Below are 27,540 nucleotides of genomic sequence, written 5' to 3'. Positions count from 1 at the left end.
GCCCTTTAAAGGACACCAGTCCCTTTTCATCTGACCATGCACGTTCACAATATAGTGGTTAATCAGATATGTCGCTATTGGCCTTACATGCTATTTCCCCAGACAGTTTCATCTTAGAGGATTCACTGTAATGACCGATTATTTTCACACTGACTTTTCAAGGACCTTCACTGATGGTTCACGTGGCTTTCTGGTGCAGAAACCTCCACAATATGGCGGTTAATCAGATATGCCACTATTGGCATGGCATCAAGGGAGGATTCATCTTTAATATTCTCACACTGACTTCTAAAGCCCTATTTACTATCTACAAAGGTTACGTTTTAGAGTAGCTTTATTCTGTGAACTCCTCACTGAGCTGACAGAACTGTGAGGACCTGAAATTCCGCATGGACGCCCTGATCCCTGACAGACCACTTTACAGTTACTATAAAAGCTTCTGCTGTCACTTTATGGGAAAAGATTACATAACCAAAGCGGGTACTGCCCAGTTTTGCAAGGGAGGTGCCCTCCTAAAAAAATAAGAATTAGGATCCCAGTCCATTCAAACTAAAAAGTTCAGCTCCTTGGCTCTAAGCTCCAGCTGCTTGAATAAAAGCACAGGAAGCCTTCAGACCAAACCAAAAGGAACTCGGGGGATGGGGAGAGACTTGCGCCAAGGAAATGCATTGTATTTAACCTCTGGTGGATCATGCACTGCTTCTAATCCTGATTTAGTGACTTAATGCTAACTCCAAGACAGAAGCTACAACATTATGCATCATCTATGAAAAGAGCTATACAGATATAACTATACGCAGTGGCTGCTAATAACACTGTTTTATCTTCAATAATTTACTGGCGGACTTCTGATTATTTCTGGACTTTGGAAGTAAGGAACTGATCAAGGCAATATGACCAGGTTCTGTCACTTCCCTTGACATGTCTGTAACTACTTTTATTACCCATGAAACAACTATTCTGGAGCGTCTTGTATCTATGAATAATTTGACAACTATTATCATTCCGCTTGTCAAAGGGTTGTTTCCCTATACAGTCATGGGCAGCACTGACTGGACAATGTCAGGCTGTGTAGGGACACACCTCCAACTGGTAAGACCCAAAAAAACTGAGGAGCAGCACAGCTCAAAGATACAAGGGGTTCTGCAGTTTGTTTAAACTGATGATCTATCCTCTGGATAGATAGTCAGCATCTGATCGGCGGGGGTCCGACACCCAGGACCCCCGCCGATCAGATGTTTCAGAAGGCAGCGGCCTTCTCACTGTTTACCTCTCGCCCAGTGAAGCATCAACTTGCCTGGGCGGGGCTAAGCTCCATGCAAGTGAACAGAGCTTAGCCCCGCCCAGGCCATTGACACTAGTTGTGATGTCACTGGGCCTACGGTAAACAGCGAGAAGGCCGCAGCGCTACTGCCAGCGACGCTGCCTTCTCAAAAAGCTGATCGGCGGGAGTCCCGGGTGTCGAACCCCCGCCAATCAGATGCTGATGATCTATCCAGAGGATAGATCATCAGTTTAAACAAACTGCAGAACCCCTTTAAAGGCTATGTACACCTCCAGGGGCAATTTAATTTTTTTTTATTTTCAATCGGATATTAAAATTATTGAGCTGCTCTGTTGGAAAGGGTTAACTGTTTCTCTAGCTGTGTGAATCCTACTTTGACTTTATGCAGGTCATCCAATAGACCTCATCTCTAAACTTCTGAGGTCATAATGACTTAAGCCACATTCTTATCAGTAATGAGTGTTTATAAGGTCAGAGAGCAGAGATAAGGAGCTCAGTCTACTTTCACACTGGCGTTTGGCTTTCCGTTTGTGAGATCCGTTCAGGGCTCTCACAAGCGGTCCAAAACAGATTAGTTTGCATTCTAATGCATTCTGAATGGAAAAGGATCCGCTCAGAATGCATCAGTTCCGTCTCCATTCCGCTTTGGAGACGGACACCAAAAAGCTGCTTGCAGCGTTTTGGTGTCCGTCTGACAAAACTGAGCCTAACGGATCCGTCCTGGCACACAATGTAAGTCCACGGGGACAGATCTGTTTTCACTGACACAATCTGGCACAATAGAAAATAGATCCGTCCTCCATTGGCTTTCAATGGTGTTCAAGATGGATCCGTCTTGGCTATGTTAAAGATAATACAAACGGATCCGCACAAAACGCAAGTGTGAAAGTAGCCTGAGCAGAAAGAAAATTCAGATCCCTCTATTCGAGCATCTCAGCTCTGTACAGAGAAAAAGACTCCATATTTTTAATAAAGACCAATGGAAAAAATAATTTTTACCTTAAAATAAGAACAATGCAAAAATAAAAACAACTTGTCTCTAAAGGTGTACGTAGCATTTAAGTCATGGGGAATACAATGATTTAGTAGAATAGTGATATCCGAAGAGATGATTCATAACCTATGATATTATTTCAAAGCTGTAATTCTGCAGATGACAGACCACAATGGTGAGAAAGAAACTAGCCATAAGTGTCCGCATTGCCCATAGTAACCAATCAGATGAGACTGAAAATGGAAGTGTTGATCAGAATGGCTGATATAGGCAACAATGACGCGCTCTGTTAGGACAGTTTTATCCATGAGTATGCTTTATATACACACACACCATAGACTCTAGCAGGCAGGGCAAGACCACCAACTTGTGTCGCTTGAGCAATGTGGGCCATGCACATTAGATGAAGGTCACCATCTTATCTGTATGTGGGTGTCCCAACTCTCCCCCTAGGGCATATGTAAGGGGAAGGAAGGCTTGGGTATGTCCTCAGGGGCTATAAGTTACTGTCAGAGGTGCCCGGCAGCAGTTTATTCTGCATTATCAGCCAAGTGTACTGGGTGAGGTAGAAGACAGTTGTCAGATGAATGGTCATTCAGCTGACAACCATCTAAAACTAGTTAGTTCTTTGGTCTGTTGCAAGTCTGGCAAACTAATATCAAGGTCTAGATCTGCGTTTCGGGGCTGCAACAGAGCAACTGTCCGAATATTTCTAGAATCTCAGTGGTTTTAGCTGAATGTTTGTGTTTCTTTACACCTATAAACCAAAGAAACTGTGCTTAGGGACAAGTATGTAAAGGTGAATCTCAAGTTTAGACTACACTAGTGTTACCTTTAACTTGTATTTTGTTCATATATTTTCACATGTAACCAAAATGTCGGATATAAGAGGTAAGGCTGAACTGCTGAGGGGAAAATGTACATGGAAAGTAGAGAGGCTGCAGTATGTGAGAAGAACAACATACGGGTCTTTGTTTCCTAATGCTATCCAGTCTTCGGTTTCTTCTAAACCGCTACATCATCCCAGTAAAAAGGACTGCTCAAGGAGGAATTTTATTTATTACTAATAAGACAAAGTAATGCCGTTCACTGACTGAAATACAAACTGTAAAGAAAAAACATACATCTGAATATACCAGAATTACTGTTCTTTGTTTCTCGAATGTCTGATCCACGTGTTCAGGATTTGATGAGGTTCTCATCATTGATTCTTAAGGGGTTTTCCAGGCTCCTAAAAACTGATAAGCTATCTTCAGGCTAAGTCATCAATATATGATCACTGAGGCCCTGGGACCCCCACCCCAGCTCTTTTTTCTGTAGCCATCGGCACTGGAACCAGCTCTCTGAATGGAACAGGAAGCACAGCTAGGTTACTGCAGCTCAGCTCCTATTTACTTTAAAGGGGTTATCCAAATTCAAAAATACCCCCCTTGTATGGATTCTTCCCCTCTCCCCGGATGTTTTGATCCGAACGGGGAGATGTAGGCAGTAGGGATCTGGAGCATCGCGGGTGTCGGGGAGTAGATAAGTATAATCCATACAAGTGGCCCGGGCACTGGGGAGGGGGGGGGGGGGGGGGGGATACTTTAGAATTCGCATAACCCCTTGAATGGAAGCTGAGCTGCAGTAACCAAGGACGTCCACTTACCGTATGAGCCGAGCTGTGCCTCCTGTTCCATTCAGGATCTAGTTCCAGGTAAGAAGGTTGCAGGAAAGAGCGGATCAGTAATCAGACATCAATGATCTATCCTGGAGGATAGCTCATCAATATCAGAAACCTGGAGACACTTTGAACAGACAAGTATTAGGATGTGACATCCCAATGAACAGCACGGTGCTGATTAACGGAAGGATCGTCCATACAGTTACTTCTGTTAATTTCAAACAAGTTGTAATCTTGGTCATTCATTAAATATAAAGTATAGTTTTCTTTCCAAACACCCATCCACCTCCTGTCTCATCAGAGGCTTATGGGCCCATACACCTTTAACAGCTGTCAGCTGACTCCCCCACACACATGCATGCTTAGCTGGCTGAGCATACATGCGTTTCCAAGATGGAGAAAATTGGTTCCAGACACCTCTGGAGGCAATTTCCGGCAAGAACAAAAGGATCAGGCATTGAACGTCAACTTGCCTGATCCACCTTTCCCCAAACACCAGAAGAGAGTAGGGGGGCACACACTAGGGCAGCGTCAATCTGATGCAAGGGGATGCTATTCAATTCCTCCTTCATGGTCTACAATGTAGCGGTGCTTCTTCAGACTGACTAGCGGGTTCAAGCACCAGCTTACCAGGAAGCTATTATTTCGTATGACAAAACCAACAGGGGTAGCTTTGATTTAAGGATCGGGCAGATCAGAGAATGCATGCAGCTTGGCCAAGACATCCAAACTTACTTATTTCTCCTCACCACACTATTCACATGGCTGGAGAAATAAGGCATGGGCAGACTAGCCCCATTTCAAATGGGTCTATATCATGCGTGGTACCCACCTACAGAGTTTCCGTGAATTCGCAGTTTACACAATGCGGACATCAAATACACAGCAGAAAATTCCGTGTCCATATGAACTACGGATTGGAGTACGAGAGATGAATTTTCAGCGCTGCACACACTCCAAAAGCCACGTGAAAAATCAGCCATGTGGGTTCCTACACAGACAGATGTACTGTGTGACTGTACGTGTACTGCAGTAAGCCACAGCTAAAACAGAAGTGACTCTGCACATAAAGTACCAGACATACACCATAAATACAATTACTATTCTGACGCTACAAGAAAGCAATCGCTTTAAGAATAAAGCCATGAACCTGCAAGTGTTAGGCTACTTTGACACCAGCGTTAATATTTTCCAGTATTGAGTTTAGTCATAGGGTCTCAATACCGGAAAAAAAAAACACTTCCGTTTTGTCCCCATTCATTGTCAAGGGGGACAAAATGTAACTGAACAGAACGGAGTGCTCCAAAATGGATTCAGTTTCGTTCTCATACCAGAGAACAAACCGCAGCAGGCTGCGGTTTGCTTTCAGTCCTGGGATGCGGAGCAAGACGTTTTCTCTGACAATAGAAAACGGATCTGTCCCCCATTGACTTTTAATGGAGTTCATGACGGATCCATCTTGGCTTGGTTAAAGATACTACAACCGGATCTGTTCATAACGGATGCAGATGGTTGTATTATCAGTAACGGAAGCATTTCTGCTAAACCCTGCCGGATCCAGCAAAAACGCTAGTGTGAAAGTGGCCTTACATGAATTGAAAATGCACAGTCATACAGCACAGAAAGAAAGCTGAGGAAAGTCTGAAAAGACGAGAAGCTGCGATACTAGCACTTACCTACAACCATAAGTGTGAATTCAAACCCCCTCTTCACAGACTTCCTGTACACTTGATTTGGCAGATTAGCAAAGCCCACATATCCTTCAAGGTTCTTCTGTTGCTGCAGTTAATAGAGAGGAAAAATGTCAGCACAGTTTGAAAGGGTTGCGCAGGCCACACTAAACGCTGCTCCTCTGCCTCCATGTATGCCATTATATTTGTGTATCATCCTCATTGTGAGTGGGATAGGACCTTGAGGCATATTAATATTGGCAGATGCGGCCTCTTCAAACAGCTGATCGGCAGGGGTGCTGGGAGTCAGAAAATGTACAATACTATCCACGCACCTCCAGCCAGCTCCTTGCACCCAGGACCCGACGATCCTCCACATGAATTACATCCAACAAACAGCAAGAGGCACTTGTATTGCAAAACTTCTTTTCGTTATCAAATACATCCAATAGTAAATGAGACAGTATACTCATACCAGTATATTAGATGTTCCATAAAATCCTTAAGTCCATTTATAGCAGCAGCAAGACATACATACCTTATTTTTCAGGCTATAAGATGCATTTTTCCACCAAAAGTGAGGGAAAGGTGGAAGTGTGTCTTATAGTCCGAATGCTAATGACCGCTTCTACTATGGAAGTGGTCACCAGCATGTGAGAGGCACGGGGAGCGGTGAGGAAAGCGCTGTATTGGCTCTACTCACCCTCCCAGGTCGTCTTCCGGGCCCTGCTTTGCACTGCGTCCTGAGGCTGATAGAGCTTGGGAGGGTCCGATGGCGCTTAGGGGTCTGATCTGAGGTCTGATGAAGAATGGGGGTTTGATTTGGATGTTTGATGAGGAATAGGGATCTGCTCTGAAGTCTGCTGAAAATTATTTTTTCTTATTTTCCTCCTCCAAATCCTAGGTGCGTCTTATAGTCTGAAACATGTAGCAGCTTGGCTCACCACAGTGATGGACAAGTCATGGTGCACAAGACCTGCAACATGTGAGAGGCAAGCTCTTTCTCAAGCATGTAGGTGATGAGCACCACGTATTGTCCATGTCTTTGGCGAGACAATCTGCTGCTATAAATGGACTAAAGGATTTTACGCAACATCTAATAGACTGATATGAATATATTGTCTCATTTACTATTGTATATGGAAATATTTGATAAAGAAAATAAGTTTTGCAATACAACTGTCCCTTGCCGTTTGCTGGATGCGATTCATGTGCTGGGAGTCCGAAGATTTATAACATACTTCATAATCAGCTAAGAACTACTTTAAGAAACAAGGCCAATCACAGTCTCCAGACCTGCGGATCGATCAATGCAAGACGACATAAGGACAGTTTTAAACTTGCAGCTTACAATAACTTTTTAGGACACAGGAGATATTTGGAAGCTGTGATATCTGCCATGAGGCAAGGGTTATGATGAATAAGGGTTAAGCGATGGTTGAATGAGCGCCCAATGTGCCAAATCTTGGATTAACTGTAGTAAAATGAATAAGAGTAGAGGGTTTAAAAAAGGTTCAACTGAAAAATAAGCCTCCCTAGCATTGCGGGTGACGCTAGGGAGGATGGTCACCATCGTGGCCTGCTATTGGCGGCTCCCCAGGTCGCCAGATGATTTAATCCACGTGACGGGGAGATGCAGAGGTGGCCATGCAGGGATCTGGAGGGACGCGGGTGCCGGAGACTAAGTAAGTATCGTCTATAAGAGCGGGCCCGGCCATTGTGGGGGTATTTGTACAATTGGATAACCCCTTTAATTATATAAGGATTCACATATAGGTTTTTAGGAGTGTTTTTCATCACTATTGTTTTTTTGATGAGGTTTTTTGCTAAAAGAATTCCAGCTCCAAATGTCAGCTGAAAGTCTAAGTGAATTACTAAATGGTGGTATTTTTTTTAAAGGCATTGTCCCCCCCAAAAGATATTACTATGCAATTAAAAAAAAAATTATTGTTGTTGTTGTTGTTGTATTATTCTCCTCCCTGATAGCACCCCCTGCTGTTCTGGTCCACCTTCTTTTGCAGTCAGAGGTAGACCTACATGCTCAGTAGCTCCCCTGCTCCCATCCTTCCCCCTCAGTGCTGGTGTATTGATCTCATAGTGAAGTAGATCAAGTGGTCCAGATACCTTTCATTTAACCCTATTCTATATTCATAGAAAAGAAATCTCTCTAGGCAGTGAAGAAGGAAATTGTGGGTGCATTACATACCATATGTATCTTAGGGCCATAAGCGGCGGGTCTATTTTGTGTGCCGGGTAGTAAGAAGTTAACAGGAACTAACTGCAGTGCATACTGGGAGATGTAGGCACTTGATGAGCTACTGCCTACTCATAGAAATGGAAAAAAGTCCTCCTAAGGGTCCATTGACACGTCCGCAAAGCGTGTCTGCATCTGTTCAGCAATTTTGCGGAACAGGTGTGGACCCATTCATTTTCAATGGGGCCAAAATGTGCTGTCCGCATCCACAAAAAAAACCAACATGTCCTACTCTTGTCCGCAATTGCAGACAATAAAAAGGCATTTTCTATGAGAATGTCGGCGATGTGCGGTCCACAAAATGCGGAACGCACATTGCCGGTGTCCGTGTTCTGCGGATCTGCAAAACACATACGGATGTGTGAATGGACCCTAAAGAGTGTAAAAGTTTTAAATTCATGAGATACAGTGAAGGGGTTTAAGCATGCATGGGATAGGCATAAGGCCATCCTTCATATAAGATAGGGCCGGGGGCTATCCATAGTATTCAGTATATTGGGCAGACTAGATGGGCCAAATGGTTCTTATCTGCCGACACATTCTATGTTTCTATAACTGCTCTATTCTGTCACTGCCAAGAATGTATCTCATATGCCCTTGCTACTGATGGCTGGATTTCGGGCAGATATAGATATATATCTATATCTAACTAAAAAGTAGAGCAGCACTCCGGGATTGCGATAAACATGTTGGAGTCGAAACGTTGCGTCACTTATTGGTGAATAAACACATCCTTTTTCATCGCAATCTCGGAGTGCTGCTCTACTTTTCAGTTAAACAATTTGGGTAAGCCTCTCAATATTGGTTGGTGCTGATGTATCTATCTATCTATCTGTATATCTAGCTGACATAATGTGCTCCGTTCTCCCACCACTAGCCACGCCCTGCTCCCTAGATTGACAGAACCAGGCAGCCGCCTTCACCTCCAACTGCTGACCCTGTGCGCTAGGGTGGGGAAATCTCGCGCCGTTGAGTATTCGGCGCAAGCACGAGATTTACATGGCAGACAGGGCCAGCAGTAGGAAACCAGCGCTGCCTGGCCCTGTAAATCTAGTGTAGCAGGGTGTGGCCAGAAGTCTCTAGGAGCAGGGGCAACGCCCCCTCTGCACCTAGAGGCTAATTAGCATATTATAAAAGTTATATTTCTGCAGTAATGGGGGCATAGATCAAAGTAGGAAGAGGCTAGTTAGGTTCAGCTGACATTAGCACATTACTAATGTCAGCTAGTTTAATAGGGTTAATTCTGGTGACAGAAACCCTTTGAAATATACAAAATTTAAGAGCGCTCTCCAGGAGTATAGCTTGGCCTGCTACACCACTTAGCTATTAAATGCAAATATATAATCAAGGGCCAGCTTGTTATAAAATCTAATACAATACTTTAATTTAAAAAAATAACAAATCTGGCTAATATTACATACACAACGGTATAACCTAGCCTCTAATTACTGTTAACAATTTGCATATAGTCGCAGTCCCTCAACTTGTTATAGTGAGGAGCTCTCATACTGTAATAAAAATGCTCGCAAAGTTCTGTATCGTTCTTATATATGCTGAGTATAGATTGGACAAGTGTGTTCAAATCAGGCTAAATCAAGCCTTTGATGGTAAACTGTATCACACTTATGATGCAGTCTCGTTCAGATATAGATCAAATCTGAATCAGACAAATACAACCGATCATATGGTATGTATGATGGCTACTGTTTACCAAAGTCTCAGTTGAGTCCGAATTGTTGGTTGATAGAGCAGTTTATACATACGTGATGTTACTCCATAGACTTTTTACGGCTGCTTATATCTGTCATCCAGTCCCGTGCTAGTGCCGGAACTTTGATTTTCTGCGCATGCGGGTTGGAAACCCAGGGACGGTCACGCCAAGTCGGTATTGTGGCTGTGTGTGATAATCTCCAATACAGATGGTAAACACTTCAGAGAACCTTATATGCTGTGTAAATGACACTATGGCAATATATTCTTCAGTTTAGCTGCCATGGCGTCATTTACACAGCTGAGTAAGTATAAGGTTGTCTGAAGCGTTTACCATCTGTATTAGAGATTAATCGCGGAAAGTTATAAAAATATTTTAATAGTTCAAACATTTTTGGACACCGCGATATCTAATGTGTTTATTTTTTTATTGTTTATATATTTGTATATGTAAAATTAGCAAAGGGGGATTATTTAAACTTAATATTTTGATGTGTTTCTTATTTTTTTTTTTTTTTCATTTTTATTATTATTAGTCCCCTTAGGGGAGCTAGAACCTGGGATCTTTTAAACCCTTGTTATATTCTAATAGAGATCTATGAGGGTGAATAGGATTCTTACAGTGTCCCTGCTGAGCTGTGTCTCGGGCATAGCGCAGCAGAGAGCTTACCATGGCCACTGCGCCATCAATGATAACTAACGTTTAATACATAACAAATGCAGGCGGCAGCAGAAACACATTGCCGATGCAATGCGCGGCAATTAACCCCTCAGGTGCCTCACGTTATACGTTACTTATCATTGGTGGCGCAGTGCCGTGGAAAACTGCAGGGGGGCACAGCAGGGCGTAGGAGCGATATTTTAAAAAAAACAGGCAGGGTGGCATCATCAGAGGGGGGGTACCCCACAAGTAAAAGGTATTTATCTAGAATAAATAAAAAAATAAAAAAAGATTTTTTAGATTTAGACTTATAAATAGATCTTAAGAGTAAAATATACCGACTGCTTCTCTACGATACTGGTTACATGCTGCAGTAATAACGATAATGATCACAAGAGAGGAATCTAATACAGACCGCCAGTCAAAGATCCTAACCGTATGTGTCAGTTTTAGGGTACTTTCACACTAGCGTTATTCTTTTCCGGTATTGAAATTCAGTAAAGGGTCTCTATACCGGAAAAAAAAAAACAACGCATCAGTTTTGTCCTAATACATTCTGAATGGAAAGCAATCCGTTCAGTATGCATCAGGATGTCTTCTTTTCCGTCCCTCGTACAGCATTTGACTGGACAAAATACCGCAGCTTGCTGCTGTATTTTTTCCAGCCAAAAACTTGGAACAATACCGCACTTGCCGGATCCGGCATTAATTTCCATAGAGATGTGTTAATGTCAGATCCGGTACCAAGTGTTACGGAAATTGCGGTGTCGCCGGATGCGGTTTTCTGGTCTGAGCAGGCGCCGGGATAAAGGAGGAGCCGATTTCATTTTTGGTCTTTGAAAAAAATAAATATACCGGAAAAAAAGGATCAGTTTGCATTAGGGATCAATCGATTATCGGTTTTACTGATATCATCGGGCGATATTCAGGATTTTGCCGATATTCCGATAACGAATCGGGAACACGGATCACGCTGCTGTCAGCGCTCTCCGTGTTCCCTCAGCAGCACAGGGGAGAAAGGAAGCAGTGTCTCCCTCCCCCTGTGCTGCCGCTGCCACCAATGAGAGGAGGGAGGACAAGAGGAGGGGAGGGGCTGTGGCCACTGCGCCACCAATGAAGATACCTCTCTCATTAATTCATATACAGGAGGCGGGACCTGGCTGCATAATCACATAGCCGGCTCCCGACCTCTATGACAAGTAGCTGCGATCTGCTGTAGTTAACCCCTCAGGTGCCGCGGATCGCAGCTAACGCTCAGAGGTTGGGAGCTGGCTATGTGACTCTGCAGCCAGCTCCCGCCTCCTGTGTATGATCAAAAATCAATGATTTTTTAATTTTTTTTAAAAAAAATAACGGATTTTTTTATATAAAATGCTTTTTGAGGAAAATATATTACCATCCAAAGGTTATTCCATCATGAAATAAAGATTCGTTATTTAATTATGTAGAATAAGGCTGTACGTGGACTCCCATATTGTTGAATGGATTAGGCAGTGGCTGAGGGACAGACAGAGGGTTGTAGTCAATGGAGTATATTCAGACCATGGTCTTGTTACCAGTGGGGCAACTCAGGGATCTGTTCTGGGACCCATATTGTTTAATATACACTCACCTAAAGAATTATTAGGAACACCTGTTCTATTTCTCATTTGCCTTCAGAACTGCCTTAATTCTACGTAGCATTGATTCAACAAGGTGCTGATAGCATTTTTTAGAAATATTGGCCCATATTGATAGGATAGCATCTTGCAGTTGATGGAGATTTGAGGGATGCACATCCAGGGCACGAAGCTCTCGTTCCACCACATCCCAAAGATGCTCTATTGGGTTGAGATCTGGTGACTGTGGGGGCCATTTTAGTACAGTGAACTCATTGTCATGTTCAAGAAACCAATTTGAAATGATTCGAGCTTTGTGACATGGTGCATTATCCTGCTGGAAGTAGCCATCAGAGAATGGATACATGTTCTCATTCTGTTTACGCCAAATTCGGACTCTACCATTTGAATGTCTCAACAGAAATCGAGACTCATCAGACCAGGCAACATTTTTCCAGTCTTCAACAGTCCAATTTTGGTGAGCTTGTGCAAATTGTAGCCTCTTTTTCCTATTTGTAGTGGAGATGAGTGGTACCCGGTGGGGTCTTCTGCTGTTGTAACCCATCCGCCTCAAGGTTGTGCGTGTTGTGGCTTCACAAATGCTTTGCTGCATACCTCTGTTGTAACGAGTGGTTATTTCAGTCAACGTTGCTCTTCTATCAGCTTGAATCAGTCGGCCCATTCTCCTCTGACCTCTAGCATCCACAAGGCATTTTTGCCCACAGGACTGCCGCATACTGGATGTTTTTCCCTTTTCACACCATTCTTTGTAAACCCTAGAAATGGTTGTGCGTGAAAATCCCAGTAACTGAGCAGATTGTGAAATACTCAGACCGGCCCGTCTGGCACCAACAACCATGCCACGCTCAAAATTGCTTAAATCACCTTTCTTTCCCATTCTGACATTCAGTTTGGAGTTCAGGAGATTGTCTTGACCAGGACCACCCCCCTAAATGCATTGAAGCAACTGCCATGTGATTGGTTGACTAGATAATCGCATTAATGAGAAATAGAACAGGTGTTCCTAATAATTCTTTAGGTGAGTGTATATTGCAGAAGGCCTCGATGGTAAAGTGTGTCTTTTTTTCTGATGACACAAAGATTTGTAACAGGGTTGATGTTCCTGGAGGTATACACCAAATGGAAAAGGATTTAGAAAAACTAGAGGAATGGTCAAAAATCTGGCAACTAAAATTTAATGTTAAATACAAATGCAATAGCACTCTGCAACCAGCATTCTGCCCTGCCTCTATGCTAGATGAGGCATTGGTGTACATTTTGGCCAAAGCGTAATAAGCCACTCACCACGTCAAGGTCGCCTCTATGGAGTGGTCCCCAACACTAGTTCCTACCTGTTTGTGGGCCATGACAGCCACACAAAGTCCAGGGAATGCAGGTGCAGCATGCACGCCAAGCACACTCTGCTTTTAACCCCGTCCGGTGCCATTACAGCTTTCATCGGATCCAGGGATGCAAGTACTAACATGCATGCTGAGCCCACTATATACTTCTCCTGGAGCCAAATGGCTACTGGTAGGTTCTATATAAGCAAAGCAGACTCAGTTTTATACTGACTTTAAAACCAGCCTCCAGGACAGATTGACTGGTCAGGTGTGCATGACTGCATAGAGATCGCCACACCTCCAATATATACTACAAAGAAAAAATATGTGGGTGATTCAGTCAGCACAACCCTGTATGCAGGTGCAAAAAACAGTCTGCTTATATAGCACCTACCAGAACCCATTTGGCTCCAGGAGAAGTATATAGTGGGCTCAGCATGCATGTTGGTACTTGCATCCCTGGATCCGATGAAAGCTGTAATGGCACCGGACGGGGTTAAAAGCAGAGTGTGCTTGGCGTGCATGCTGCACCTGCATTCCCTGGACTTTGTGTGGCTGTCATGGCCCATAAACAGGTAGGAACTAGTGTTAGGGACCACTCCATAGAGGCAACCTTGACGTGGTGAGTGGCTTATTACGCTTTGGCCAAAATGTACGCCAATGCCTCATCCAGCATAGAGGCAGGGCAGAATGCTGGTTGCAGAGTGCTATTGCAATTGTATTTTGCGTTTGTATATGTATTTCGCCATAGCGATGTGCACCTGCATATAGGGTTGTGCTGACTGAATCACCCATAAAATGTAATGTTGATAAGTGCAAGATAATGCACCTGGGGTATAAAAACCCAAGAGCAGAATATAAAATCAGTGATAGTCCTAACCTCAGTATCTGAGGAAATGGATTTAGGGGTCATTATTTCAGAAGACTTAAAAGGTAGGCAGACAATGTCATAGAGCAGCAGGAAATGCTAGCAGAATGCTTGTGTGTATAGGGAGAGGAATTACCAGTAGAAAGAGGGAGGTGCTCATGCCGCTCTACAGAGCACTAGTGAGACCTCATTTGGAGTATTGTGCGCAGTACTGGAGACCATATCTCCAGAAGGATATTGATACTTTGGAGAGAGTTCAGAGAAGAGCTACTAAACTAGTACATGGATTGCAGGACAAAAAACTTACCAGGAAAGATTAAAGGACCTTAACATGTATAGCTTGGTAGAAAGGCGAGACAGAGGGGAGATGATAGAAACTTTTAAATACATAAAGGGAATCAACAAGGTAAAAGAGGAGAGAATATTTAAAAGAAGAAAAACTTCTACAAGAGGACAGTTTTAAATTAGAGGGGCAAAGGTTTAAAAGTAATATCAGGAAGTATTACTTTACTGAGAGAGTAGTGGATGCATGGCATAGCCTTCCTGCAGAAGTGGTAGCTGCAAATACAGTGCAGGAGTTTAAGCATGCATGGGATAGGCAGAAGGCCTATATATAAGATAGGGCCAAGGGCTATTCATAGTATTCAGTATATTGGGCAGACTAGATGGGCCGAATGGTTCTTATCTGCCGACACATTCTATGTTTCTATATGTGTAATTTTTTTGGTAAATAAATTCCATTAATCCATTCACAATGTCATGCTCGTCCAGAGGTTTTTGTAAGATTATTGGGCAGTTTCTCTGCCTACAAGATATTATCACAGATGCTTGGTTTACTTTTGCAGTTCTCAAAACTGAATTTGACTCAGCAGAGATCACATGCCTCTTCTTCACAGCAAAAATGTTATAACATGAACAGAGTTGAGAAAAAGACCTTAATCCTAACTTCTACAAACCTATGAATGCAGAATCAACCTAATCAAACTAATCTGAAAAGTTGTTTAAATCTTCATCTACTTGCATATTATAAGTTATACCAGCAAGAATTAGTCTTTATGTAGAAAACGATGATTTAACCACTTAAGGACCACAGGTTTATACCCCCCTAAAGACCAGGCCCTTTTTTACAAATCGGCACTCCACAACTTTAGCGGTTTATTGCTCGGTCATGCAACTTACCACCCAAATGAATTTTACCTCCTTTTCTTCTCACTAATAGAGCTTTCATTTGGTGGTATTTCATTGCTGCTGACATTTTTACTTTTTTTGTTATAAATCGAAATTTAACGATTTTTTTGCAAAAAAAAAATGACATTTTTCACTTTCAGTTCTAAAATTTTGCAAAAAAAACGACATACATATATAAATTTTTCTCTAAATTTATTGTTCTACATGTCTTTCATAAAAAAAAAAATGTTTGGGTAAAAAAAAAAAATGGTTTGAGTAAAAGTTATAGCGTTTACAAACTATGGTACAAAAATGTGAATTTCCGCTTTTTGAAGCAGCTCTGACTTTCTGAGCACCTGTCATGTTTCCTGAGGTCCTACAATGCCCAGACAGTACAAACACCCCACAAATGACCCCATTTCGGAAAGTAGACACCCTAAGGTATTCGCTGATGGGCATAGTGAGTTCATAGAACTTTTTATTTTTTGTCACAAGTTAGTGGAAAATGATGATTTTTTTTTTTATTTTATTTTTTTCTTACAAAGTCTCATATTCCACTAACTTGTGACAAAAAATAAAAAACTTCTATGAACTCACTATGCCCATCAGCGAATACCTTGGGGTGTCTTCTTTCCAAAATGGGGTCACTTGTGGGGTAGTTATACTGCCCTGGCATTCTAGGGGCCCAAATGTGTGGTAAGTAGTTTGAAATCAAAATGTGTAAAAAATGACCGGTGAAATCCGAAAGGTGCTCTTTGAAATGTGGGCCCCTTTGCCCACCTAGGCTGCAAAAAAGTGCCACACATGTGGTATCGCCGTACTCAGGAGAAGTTGGGGAATGTGTTTTGGGGTGTCATTTTACATATACCCATGCTGGGTGAGAGAAATATCTTGGTCAAATGCCAACTTTGTATAAAGAAATGGGAAAAGTTGTCTTTTGCCAAGATATTTCTCTCACCCAGCATGGGTATATGTGAAATGACACCCCAAAACACATTCCCCAACTTCTCGTGAGTACGGAGATACCACATGTGTGACACTTTTTTGCAGCCTAGGTGGGCAAAGGGGCCCATATTCCAAAGAGCACCTTTCGGATTTCACTGGTCATTTTTTACACATTTTGATTTCAAATTTCTTACCACACATTTGGGCCCCTAGAATGCCAGGGCAGTATAACTACCCCACAAGTGACCCCATTTTGGAAAGAAGACACCCCCAGGTATTTCGTGATGTGCATAGCGAGTTCATGGAAGTTTTTATTTTTTGTCACAAGTTAGTGGAATATGAGACTTTGTAAGGGGGGGGGGGAAAAAAAAAATAAAAAAATCATTTTCCGCTAACTTGTGACAAAAAATATAAAATTCTAGGAACTCGCCATGCCCCTCACGGAATACCTTGGGGTGTCTTCTTTCCAAAATGGGGTCACTTGTGGGGTAGTTATACTGCCCTGGCATTTTCCAGGGGCCCTAATGTGTGGTAAGTAGGTAAATGACCTGTGAAATCCTAAAGGTGCTCTTTGGAATGTGGGCCCCTTTGCCCACCTAGGCTGCAAAAAAGGTGTCACACATGTGGTATCGCCGTATTCAGGAGAAGTTGGGATTTGACCAAGATATTTATCTCACCCAGCATGGGTATATGTAAAATGACACCCCAAAACACATTGCCCAACTTCTCCTGAGTACGGCGATACCAGATGTGTGACACTTTTTTGCAGCCTAGATGCGCAAAGGGGCCCACATTCCTTTTATGAGGGCATTTTTAGACATTTGGATCCCAGACTTCTTCTCACGCTTTAGGGCCCCTAAAATGCCAGGGCAGTATAAATACCCCACATGTGACCCCATTTTGGAAAGAAGACACCCCAAGGTATTCAATGAGGGGCATGGAGAGTTCATAGAAATTTTTTTTTTTTGGCACAAGTTAGCGGAAATTGATTTTTTTTTTTTTTTTTTCTCACAAAGTCTCCCTTTCCGCTAACTTGGGACAAAAATTTCAATCTTTCATGGACTCAATATGCCCCTCACGGAATACCTGGGGGTGTCTTCTTTCCGAAATGGGGTCACATGTGGGGTATTTATACTGCCCTGGCATTCTAGGGGCCCTAAAGCGTGAGAAGAAGTCTGGAATATAAATGTCTAAAAATTTTTACGCATTTGGATTCCGTGAGGGGTATGGTGAGTTCATGTGAGATTTAATTTTTTGACACAAGTTAGTGGAATATGAGACTTTGTAAGAAAAAAATAATAATTTCCGCTAACTTGGGCCAAAAAAAATGTCTGAAAGGACAGGGGGGTGAAAATGTAAGGACAGGGGGGTGAAAATGTAAGGACAGGGGGGTAAAAAATGTAAGGACAGGGGGGTAAAAATGTAAGGACAGGGGGGTAAAAATGTAAGGACAGGGGGGTAAAAATGTAAGGACAGGGGGGTAAAAATGTAAGGACAGGGGGGTAAAAATGTAAGGACAGGGGGGTAAAAATGTAAGGACAGGGGGGTAAAAATGTAAGGACAGGGGGGTAAAAATGTAAGGACAGGGGGGGAAAAAAGTAAGGACAGGGGGGGAAAAATGTAAGGACAGGGGGGTAAAAATGTAAGGACAGGGGGGTAAAAATGTAAGGACAGGGGGGTAAAAATGTAAGGACAGGGGGGTAAAAATGTAAGGACAGGGGGGTAAAAATGTAAGGACAGGGGGGTAAAAATGTAAGGACAGGGGGGTAAAAATGTAAGGACAGGGGGGTAAAAATGTAAGGACAGGGGGGAAAAAATGTAAGGACAGGGGGGTAAAAATGTAAGGACAGGGGGGTAAAAATGTAAGGACAGGGGGGTAAAAATGTAAGGACAGGGGGGTAAAAATGTAAGGACAGGGGGGTAAAAATGTAAGGACAGGGGGGTAAAAATGTAAGGACAGGGGGGTAAAAATGTAAGGACAGGGGGGGTAAAAATGTAAGGACAGGGGGGTAAAAATGTAAGGACAGGGGGGTAAAAATGTAAGGACAGGGGGGTAAAAATGTAAGGACAGGGGGGTAAAAATGTAAGGACAGGGGGGTAAAAATGTAAGGACAGGGGGGTAAAAATGTAAGGACAGGGGGGTAAAAATGTAAGGACAGGGGGGTAAAAATGTAAGGACAGGGGGGTAAAAATGTAAGGACAGGGGGGTAAAAATGTAAGGACAGGGGGGTAATCAATGACAGGGGGGTAATCAATGACAGGGGGGTAATCAATGACAGGGGGGTAATCAATGACAGGGGGGTAATCAATGACAGGGGGGTAATCAATGACAGGGGGGTAATCAATGACAGGGGGGTAATCAATGACAGGGGGGTAATCAATGACAGGGGGGTAATCAATGACAGGGGGGTAATCAATGACAGGGGGGTAATCAGGGAGTCTATATGGGGTGATCAGGGGTGATCAAGGGTGAATAAAGGGTTAATAAGTGACAGGGGGGGGGGGGAGTGTAGTGGTGCAACATATTACTGAGCTACCTGTGTCCTCTGGTGGTCGATCCAAACAAAGGGGACCACCAGAGGACCAGGTAGCAGGTATATTAGACGCTGTTATCAAAACAGCGTCTAATATACCTGTTAGGGGTTAAAAAAAAAATCACATCTCCAGCCTGCCAGCGGACGATCGCCGCTGGCAGGCTGGAGATCCACTCTTACCTTCCGTTCCTGTGAGCGCGCGCGCCTGTGTGCGTTCACAGGAAATCTCGGCTCACGCGAGATGACGCCAATCGGCGTTAGCGTAGCCTGGGGGAGCCGCCGCGATGACGCCTTTCGGCGTTACAGTTGCGGCAAGTGGTTAAATCAAGCCTTACTGACTAGTGATTTAAATCATTTTGATTTAAATCAAATCCACCCTGGTATGAATTAATGAGAGAGGTAACTTCAAGCCCCCCTGTATTAATCATTGGTGGCCACAGGGTCCCGTCCCCCCCCTTCCTCAGTGGCAGTTCCGATCGGAGCCCCAGCAGTGTAAGCCTGGGGCTCCGATCGGTTACCATGGCAGCTAGGACGCTATTGAAGCCCTGGCTGCCATAGTTAGCTCCCTTGCTGCTGTGTGCATTATTCACAGAGCAGCAGGGACAGTGTGAGGTCCTATTCACCCTGATAGAGATCTACCAGGGTGAATAGGACAAGGGTTCTAGTCCCTAAGGTGGCTAATAGTAACAAAAAAAAAAAAAACACACACACCTTAACAAACATTCATTTACAGCAGATTTGTGTAGGATTTAGATTTTTTTTAAAATGAAAATTCACAGAATATCTGTATAAATTATCGGCTATCGGCCTGAAAGTTCACAGATTATAGGTATCGGCCCTAAAAAAAAAACAATATCGGTCGATCCCTAGTTTGCATACGGAACGGAACTGCCTGCCAGATTCTAACAACGCTACTGTGAAAGTAGCCTTACATGCATTACACAGTGTACCCAAAGTACTTGATGTTTTCATTACCCTACATTATTTTCAACTTGGTTCTCAATAAACGTTATGTTTTCCCAAGGTGCTCCACATCTAGCTGAGCATATAAAAACTGGAGGTACTAGCAACACAGACTAATCTAGGGTCTAATGAGAGGCAATTATTGTATTGAAGGCTAGTTACCTTTTAACCTCTCCACTTAAAGAGAACCCGTCACCATGAAGCAGCACGTTAAGGAGCTGAGCATCAGCCGCATCTCAAGGACTGACTGCTGAACTCATTGCATCATAGTCAGATCTTATCGGATTACAGGTCTAATGTAATGTACTCACTATTTTTCATCATAATCAATGATTGCTAAATTTTTAAAAAAATAACTGTTTATAATGCTTATAATGATTGGCAGTCCTGTCGACAAGGGCCAGGAAACACAGACTGGTAGTGGACTCGGGAAGCACTGAAATGGGAATAGCAGAGGATCAGTAAAGTGAATATTGCTTCTTTCAGCATCTTAAAGGGAATATGTCCCCTTTGGCAAGTCCTACTGAGTAGAGTAATACATGTATAGCACACCTTCCGCTGACTTCAGATCAGTAATTTGCACGTTGACACTCTCCACAAACCAGTCTTAGATTGCAACGACCACTCCCGGAGTCCACTTCATTAGGTGCACATGCAGAGGAGTCCTCTCAATGAATCTGAAGGTTGGTTTGTGGACTCACAGTGGGGGAATAGGGGTGCATGGTGAGATATATATTACTAATTCGGAGTCAGGTGTTCTATACATGTATTACAGTACTTATTTTTAAACATTAAGTGGCAGGACACCCTTTTAAAGAGGGTTTCTACCCAAAACAGAGTGTCTTTCACTGGCCACAGACATGACTGCTGTTGGCTGTACAAGACCGTCCCAACTCCCTCAAAATTTAATGTGAAAAGGGTGAGGAGGTTATCTAAACTATATGAGGGACATTTATTAAGCTAATTACCGATGCACCAGACCGAAATCTACGTCCGCCGCCTAGCTGTCGTAGATTTCTGTCTTTATTCACACCAGAAAACTGGCGTGAATGAAGATCAGTGTGCTAGGCCTCCTGGTCCCGGACCCATGCCACCCACACCACACACCCTTTTCGGAAAGTAGAGAGGGCGGCGTAGAAACTACCACAATTTTTGGAGTCGAGTTTAAAGAGTCACAAATGCACGGTTTGCACCTTTTGTACTTCAGAAAACTGGTGTGGAAGGGACTGATAAATCCTCCCCTTTGTGCCTTCCTCGACAAGGATTTACAGAAAAAGGGCATGGCTTAGAGGGGAAGGGGGCATGAACCAATGTGCTCCAAAATTTGGCACCAAGTAAACCAACCAAATAGGTGGTAGACATTTAGACAAGAGGCTAATAATGTCCCAACCTTCTCATCCACTCACTCATAAATTTGTCTAAATATTGGTCAGGATTAGTAACTCTGCTTCAGTAGGTTTTGTTTCATGCACTAATTTACATTTATTTTTCAGTATAGTTCAGACATCAAAATCATTCAAAATTATTCTAAGCGGAAGCTGCCATCACAAATGGGGGAGACTGCAGCAAATAATAGGAGAATTAGCAGCACAATCCTTCTTAGGCTACTTTCACACTGGCGTTTTGCATTCAGTTTGTGAGATCCGTTTCAGGGATCTCACAAACGGTTGAAAACGGATCAGTTCAGCCCCAATGGATTCTGAATGGATAAGGATCCGTTCAGAATGCATCAGTTTGGTTCCGTTCCGCCTCCATTCCGCTCTGGATGCGGACACCAAAACGTTGCTTGCAGTGTTTTGGTGTACGCCTGGCGATGCGGAGCCAAATGGATCCGTCCTGACTTACAATGTAGGTCAATGGGAGCGGATCCGTTTTCACTGACAATATGGTGCAACTGAAAACGGATCCGTCCCCCATTGACTTTCAATGTAAGTCAGGACGGATCCGTTTTGACTTTGTTCTTCATAATGCAAACTGACCCGTTCTGAACGGATACAATCGCTTGCATAATAGGTGCGGATCCGTCTGTGCAGATACCAGACAGATCTGCACCTAAGGCAGGTGTGAAAGTAGCCTTAGGTTATGACATCTATGGCGCAGTTTCATCCTGCTCAGGTCTTTCTGGAAGGTTGTGAGACATTGCTGCAATCCTAAACTAATGAGAAGCTGGCAAAGAAAACAGTAGTTGTCTGAGTGTGACTGAATGTAGTAAATGCACGGTGGCTCACTGGTTGGCACTGGTGCCTTGCAGTGCTGGGATCTGACTAATAACATCTGCATGGAGTTTGTATGTTCTCCCTGTGCTTGTGTGGGTTTCCTCCAGTTTCCTCCTACACTCCAAAGACATACTGATAGGGAACTTAGATTGTGAGCCCCATTAAGGACAGTTAGATGCTAATGTCTAAAGAGCAGCGGTATATAGCAGCGCTATATAAAATGCATAAAATAAATAAATGCCACATTTTAATGTCTTTCTTTGCAAAAAGTGGAGATTGATCCCAAAATCTGCAGTTAAACTCTCACATATAAACATTTATGGCAGATCATATCAATGTTACACATCCACTGTATAATGCTCATGATGGCACAATGACACTGTACTCTATGCTATCTTCAGAACTACTGGATCAGTGAATGGGACGCTCGCCTTGACCTCACCCCCTAAGGGGCCTGGATGTGTACTAGGAGACGGGTCAACTGATCTTTGACTACTGAGAGGGGAAGGACCTGGAGTGCTGCTATGACTACTAGGGAAATGGACGGGTGCTTTAGTGCACATGGTTCAAAGCACATCCCCTATACTTACAGTAGACTGTGGTGCCCAAAAATGTTTAGTTGTGGCACTGCAGGGAAGATGCAATCACCCAGACAAATCAGCGTTTGCCGGGTGATCGTTGGCACAATTACACAGGGCGATGATCCATTCCTGATCATCAGACCATGTAAGGCTACTTTCACACTTGCGTTCAGAGAGGATCCGTCTGGTGTCTGCACAGACGGATCCGCTCCTATAATGCAGACGATTGGATCCGTTCTGAACGGATCCGTCTGCATTATAGCTTAGAAAAAATTCTAAGTGTGAAAGTAGTTCAGTCGGATCCGTCCAGACTTTACATTGAAAGTCAACGGGGGACGGATCCGTTTGAAGATTGAGCCATATAGTGTCATCTTTAAATGGATCCGTCCCCATTGACTTACATTGTAAGTCTGGACGGATCCGTTTGCCTCCGCACGGCCAGGCGGACACCCGACTGCTGCAAGCAGCGTTCAGGTGTCCGCCTGCTGAGCGGAGCGGAGGCTGAACGCTGCCAGACTGATGCATTCTCAGCGGATCCGCGTCCACTCAGAATGCATTGGGGCTGGACGGATGCGTTCGGGGCCACTTGTGAGAGCCTTCAAATGGAGCTCACGAGCGGAGCCCCGAACGCTAGTGTGAAATTAGCCTAAAGGGGCCCAAAACATGCATGCTCTTCTCAGCCAAATATACATGAAGGATCGGGGAATGTAAGCTGCTTGAAGCCTATCTGGCTAGTGCCCATCCATTAGACTGTCCGTATATATTGTTCGACATTGCCAAACTGACAAGATATAATGAATGCTCTTGCCCCATTTGTCACCGTTTCAATACAGTAATCCCTCAAGACACAATGGCCTAATACAATGGTCTTTTCTGACCCAGTTGAAACTAGACTGAAGATACAGATCCAACCAATCAAAGTCACTTCTCTGGTAAATAGCTGGATTAGTCACTAGTTAGCAGCTCTTCTTGACTGTTCTATGTAATTATCTGCCTTAGGCTAGTTTCACATTGGCTTTTTGGCTTTCCGTTTGCGATTTCCGTTCAGGGCTCTCACAAGCGATCCAAAACGGATCAGTTTTGCCCTAATGCATTTTGAATAGAGAAGGATCCGCTTAGAATGCATCAGTTTGGCTCCGTTCCGTCTCCATTCCGCTTTGCAGCGTTTTGATGTCCGTCTGATGAAACAGAGCCAAACGGATCCGTCCTGACACACAATGTAAGTCAATGGGGACGGATCCGTTTTCACTGACACAATCTGGCACAATAGAACACGGATCCGTCCTCCAGTGACTTTCAATGGTGTTCAAGACGGATCCGTCTTGGCTATGTTACAGATAATACAAATTGATCCATTCTGAACGGATGCAGACTGTTGTTTTATCTGAACGGATCCGTCTGTGCAGATCCATGACGAATCCGAACCAAACAAGAGTGTGAAAGTATCCTTAAATCTTCATTTTCTCTCATCTTGGATGACATTTTGGGGCTTTGGAACAGATTACTCAAGTTACAATGGTTTCAACCATGGTTGTCCTGGAACCAATTAATATTGTAACTTGAGAGACCACTGTATTGCTAATAATTGGTTAGTATGCAAAACGGAGGGACACAGATCAGTGCAGACAAACGCAGACACATGACCACCACACACGGCCACCCTTGTCTGTGCGAGGCTGCGTGCTCCGAGGTACCAGCAGAATGCTCAGGACACACAGCACATCAGTCCATTCAGCAAGAAAGGAGACAGAAAATACAGTGGCTTTTGCTTTCCTTTTTTTAGGGAGCACCAAACTTGAAAACTATTACACTGGTGCTTTTATTCTCTGTGAACCTATAGCTGACGCTGCGGTAGCGCAACAGTACCGCCACTACTGCAAAAAAAACAGGAAAACTAACAATATGGTTCCGCGCGACAATTCCCCATACTTCCTAGAATACCAAAAGCAGAGGTAAACGTGCAGTCACAGAATTGATCCAAATATGTATATATGTTCCTGTTTGAACCTTGCTGTCACTCTTCTGGGTGTACCGATCCTCCTTTGTATGCTGGTACTTGTATTCAGGGTGGGTTAGGGAGCACTAAATAATCTTATGAAAAGGAGCCTGCCCCGGCCGGTGGCACCGCTCAGTATTAAACTAACTGACTCGCGCTCAAATCAGAGCGCTTTGTGACGTCACTGAACTGAGTTACGGTTATCTAGGAGTATAAAAAAAAAAAAAGCTACAACGCATTTCGGATCGTTTTCCTTAGTCAGGAATATAGACCGGCTCTCCTAGCGTTTCTTATATAGGATTATCCTCCCCTCCCATTTTTAACCCTTAGTTCTCATCATACTCTGATGTTTCAGCCTCCTTTTCTCCTTTATTCAAATGCAAATAGTTCAATCACTGAATTTAACCCTATTGGTGCTAATGTGCTCATATCAAAAATCCAATGAGTCTTCACTTTAAACTTTTTTAAAATAAAATCTCCTCCTCTTATCGCCCTTAACTATTTCTATTACACTAAATTAAGTTCCCACACAAACCCCCATGTTTCCCCTTATAGTGTCGGCATAATGGATGGCCATCATATTTTCTATGGATAAAAAGGAGGTTACATCAAAGGAAGATAAAATAAGGGAGAAGAAAATTTGAAAATTTAACAGTAAAGCCTTCCCAAAAAATTCTATAGAGAATGAAGAATCCGTAATCCCCAATTCATTTCAAACAGTAGATGAATTTATACAAAGTGGGAATAATGATACGGAAGAAATATCATCCATTATCACCATATATATAATGAGGAAGAAGATCACTATCTAAACTCTAGAACTCCATTAAGCCCAGAAATTATAATAAAGAGAAAGGATGGATCTAATTTCTAATGTACAAAAAAGTAATCAATTTGATGTGTTAACTGATTGTAGTGAGGAGAGCATTGAGGACATAATCCAGCAACAAAGATCACAAAACGATACACCACAAAATGATAAAGAAGAGAAAAATGTTACACAAAAAGGAGCATCGAATACAATGATGAAAGGAGAAAGGAATGATAGAAATATGGGGAAAGATAAAAAAAAAAGAGAAAGATGGAGGGTGAAGTGGGCAATGAAGAAAGAGATAAGGAGAAGAAGAAGAAGGTAGTGGTGAGAAAAACAGTAAAAAAGGGATTTTTTTTTTTCAGGCCAGAAGGAAAGGAAATGGAGGAGTAGGGGAGGGAAACTCACCAAAAAGAAGAAGTCATCATTAAATGAAACAATTAAATAATCGGGACAAAAAGTAAACACACACTTACGGAGGGAGAACGAAAAGATACTAGAGAAAGGTTTGAGTTTTGCGCCAACAACATTTTTTTTTATAAATTTGAGGCATTCATAGGTATACGAAAATTCATGAGATAAACATTAAGGAAATATTTCATGAAAAACAAAAAAATAAATAAATAAAATAAATGATAAAGATATTACGAAGGAGGAGATTAAAGGGAACCTGTCATCAACTTTATGCTAACCTCACTGAGGACAGTATAAAATAGTGACAGACATGCTGATTTCAGCGGTGTGTCACTCATGAGCCAAAAGGAAGTGGTTGCTGAGAACCAGCATCATAATCATTGCAGCACAGGCCTTGACAAGAGTCAAATCTATCCTGAGAAGAGTCCTGGTTATTCATGATCTCCTGCTCTCCCCGCCCATCTGCTGATGATTGGCAGTTCTCCTAGACAGAGAGGGAGAAAACTAGGTAGAAGACTGTCAGTCATCAGCAGGTAGGCAGGGAGAGCAGGAATTCAGGAATATCCATGACTCTTCTCAGGTGGCCGGGACTCTTTTCCAAGCCTAGTCTGCAATGATTGTGATGTTGGTTCTCGGCAAACACTTACTTTTAACTTATAAATGACAGACCTCCGAAATCAACTCACCTGTCTCTACTTTATGCTGCTGTTAGTATGGACAGCATGAAGTTGACAACAGGTTCCCTTTAATAACGATTACAAACAGACTGACTTGAAAATTAAGTCTAGATATCACCCCATAACAGGAGTACTCTCCGGTCTTTTAATACATTTATGAACCTAGTAGTAAAAGAAATACAGAAAAAGGTCCCAGAAAATCCCCAAAATTACAATATGAGTAATCAAAAGTGGAGAGGGAAACTGATGGCGATGCAAGAGAATAATATCATTATACGTCCAGCGGACAAAAGGTGGAGGCATCGCAATTATGGATAAAGAAAATTATTGTAAGGAGGCTTACAATTTATTGGGGGAATCAAAAAACATAGAATATTGAAGAAAGACCCCACGGAAATAAAAAAGAATTAAATAGATTAATACAAAGGGGTAAAAAACAAGGTATATTAAATATAAAGAAGACGGCATTTGTAGGGATTAGACACCTGAGAATTGCATCCTACCATAATTCCAAAATCCATAAAAGCATAACGGAACCACCTCACAGACAGATTGTATCAGGCACTGAATGTCTAACTAGCAATTTATCGAGATATGCGGATTACCACTGTGGGGATTCGCTCTTGTAGTTAGGACTAGCGGATGCAGTATAGAGGCAAAGTACACAGTTCTTGAATCAAACAGTGGTGTTTATTCACACATTGGTGTATAACAAAATGCAGATAAGGTCCATCACAAAACGCAGGTAGCTTCGTGTTTGTTCACACACAAGGAAAGTCCATAAACAATAAAAGTCACCTTTTCTCCTGGGTGTTAATTCACACCCTGTAAGCAGTTCAGCCTCATCAAGTCCATAGGCGGCCTGTTCGCCTTTAGAGGGGTCCGAGTCCCCCAGCCTGGCTCAAACCTCAAATCCCAGCACAGCCCTTAGTTCACAGCACACAGACTCCTGAGCTCCACTGTCAGAGGGAGGTAAATCCACACCACCTGGTAGTGCTGGCTGGTTTTTATGTCTGGCAAAACCCGGCCTGGAACATGGGGAGTAGTCACCCACCCAGCACTTTGACTACTCCCAGTAGGAGCCGTCCCGAATCAGCTATGACAGCCATGCTAAATCTCACTGTGTCAATTAGCAATAGCTGCTGCTGACACATAAAATACTGGCTCTTACTTCACCGAGGCCAGGAACC

General features: G+C 43.0%; 1 protein-coding gene across 5 annotated transcripts in view; it reads right to left on the bottom strand.

The window, feature by feature from the left end:
- Positions 1-27,540, bottom strand: part of SEPTIN7 (septin 7) — a 117,695-nt gene that overhangs the window by 67,266 nt on the left and 22,889 nt on the right. For all 5 annotated transcript variants that reach the window (XM_040431312.1, XM_040431311.1, XM_040431308.1 and 2 more), the window contains exon 3: positions 5,619-5,721. In XM_040431312.1, coding sequence (XP_040287246.1) covers positions 5,619-5,721 — 103 coding nt within the window. The remainder of the gene's footprint in view (positions 1-5,618; positions 5,722-27,540) is intronic.

This window comes from Bufo bufo, chromosome 5 (assembly GCF_905171765.1).
Source record: "Bufo bufo chromosome 5, aBufBuf1.1, whole genome shotgun sequence".
NCBI lineage: Eukaryota > Metazoa > Chordata > Amphibia > Anura > Bufonidae > Bufo > Bufo bufo.
The sequence above is the reverse complement of the archived record's forward strand: the minus strand, read 5'-3'. Positions and strand labels throughout refer to the sequence as shown.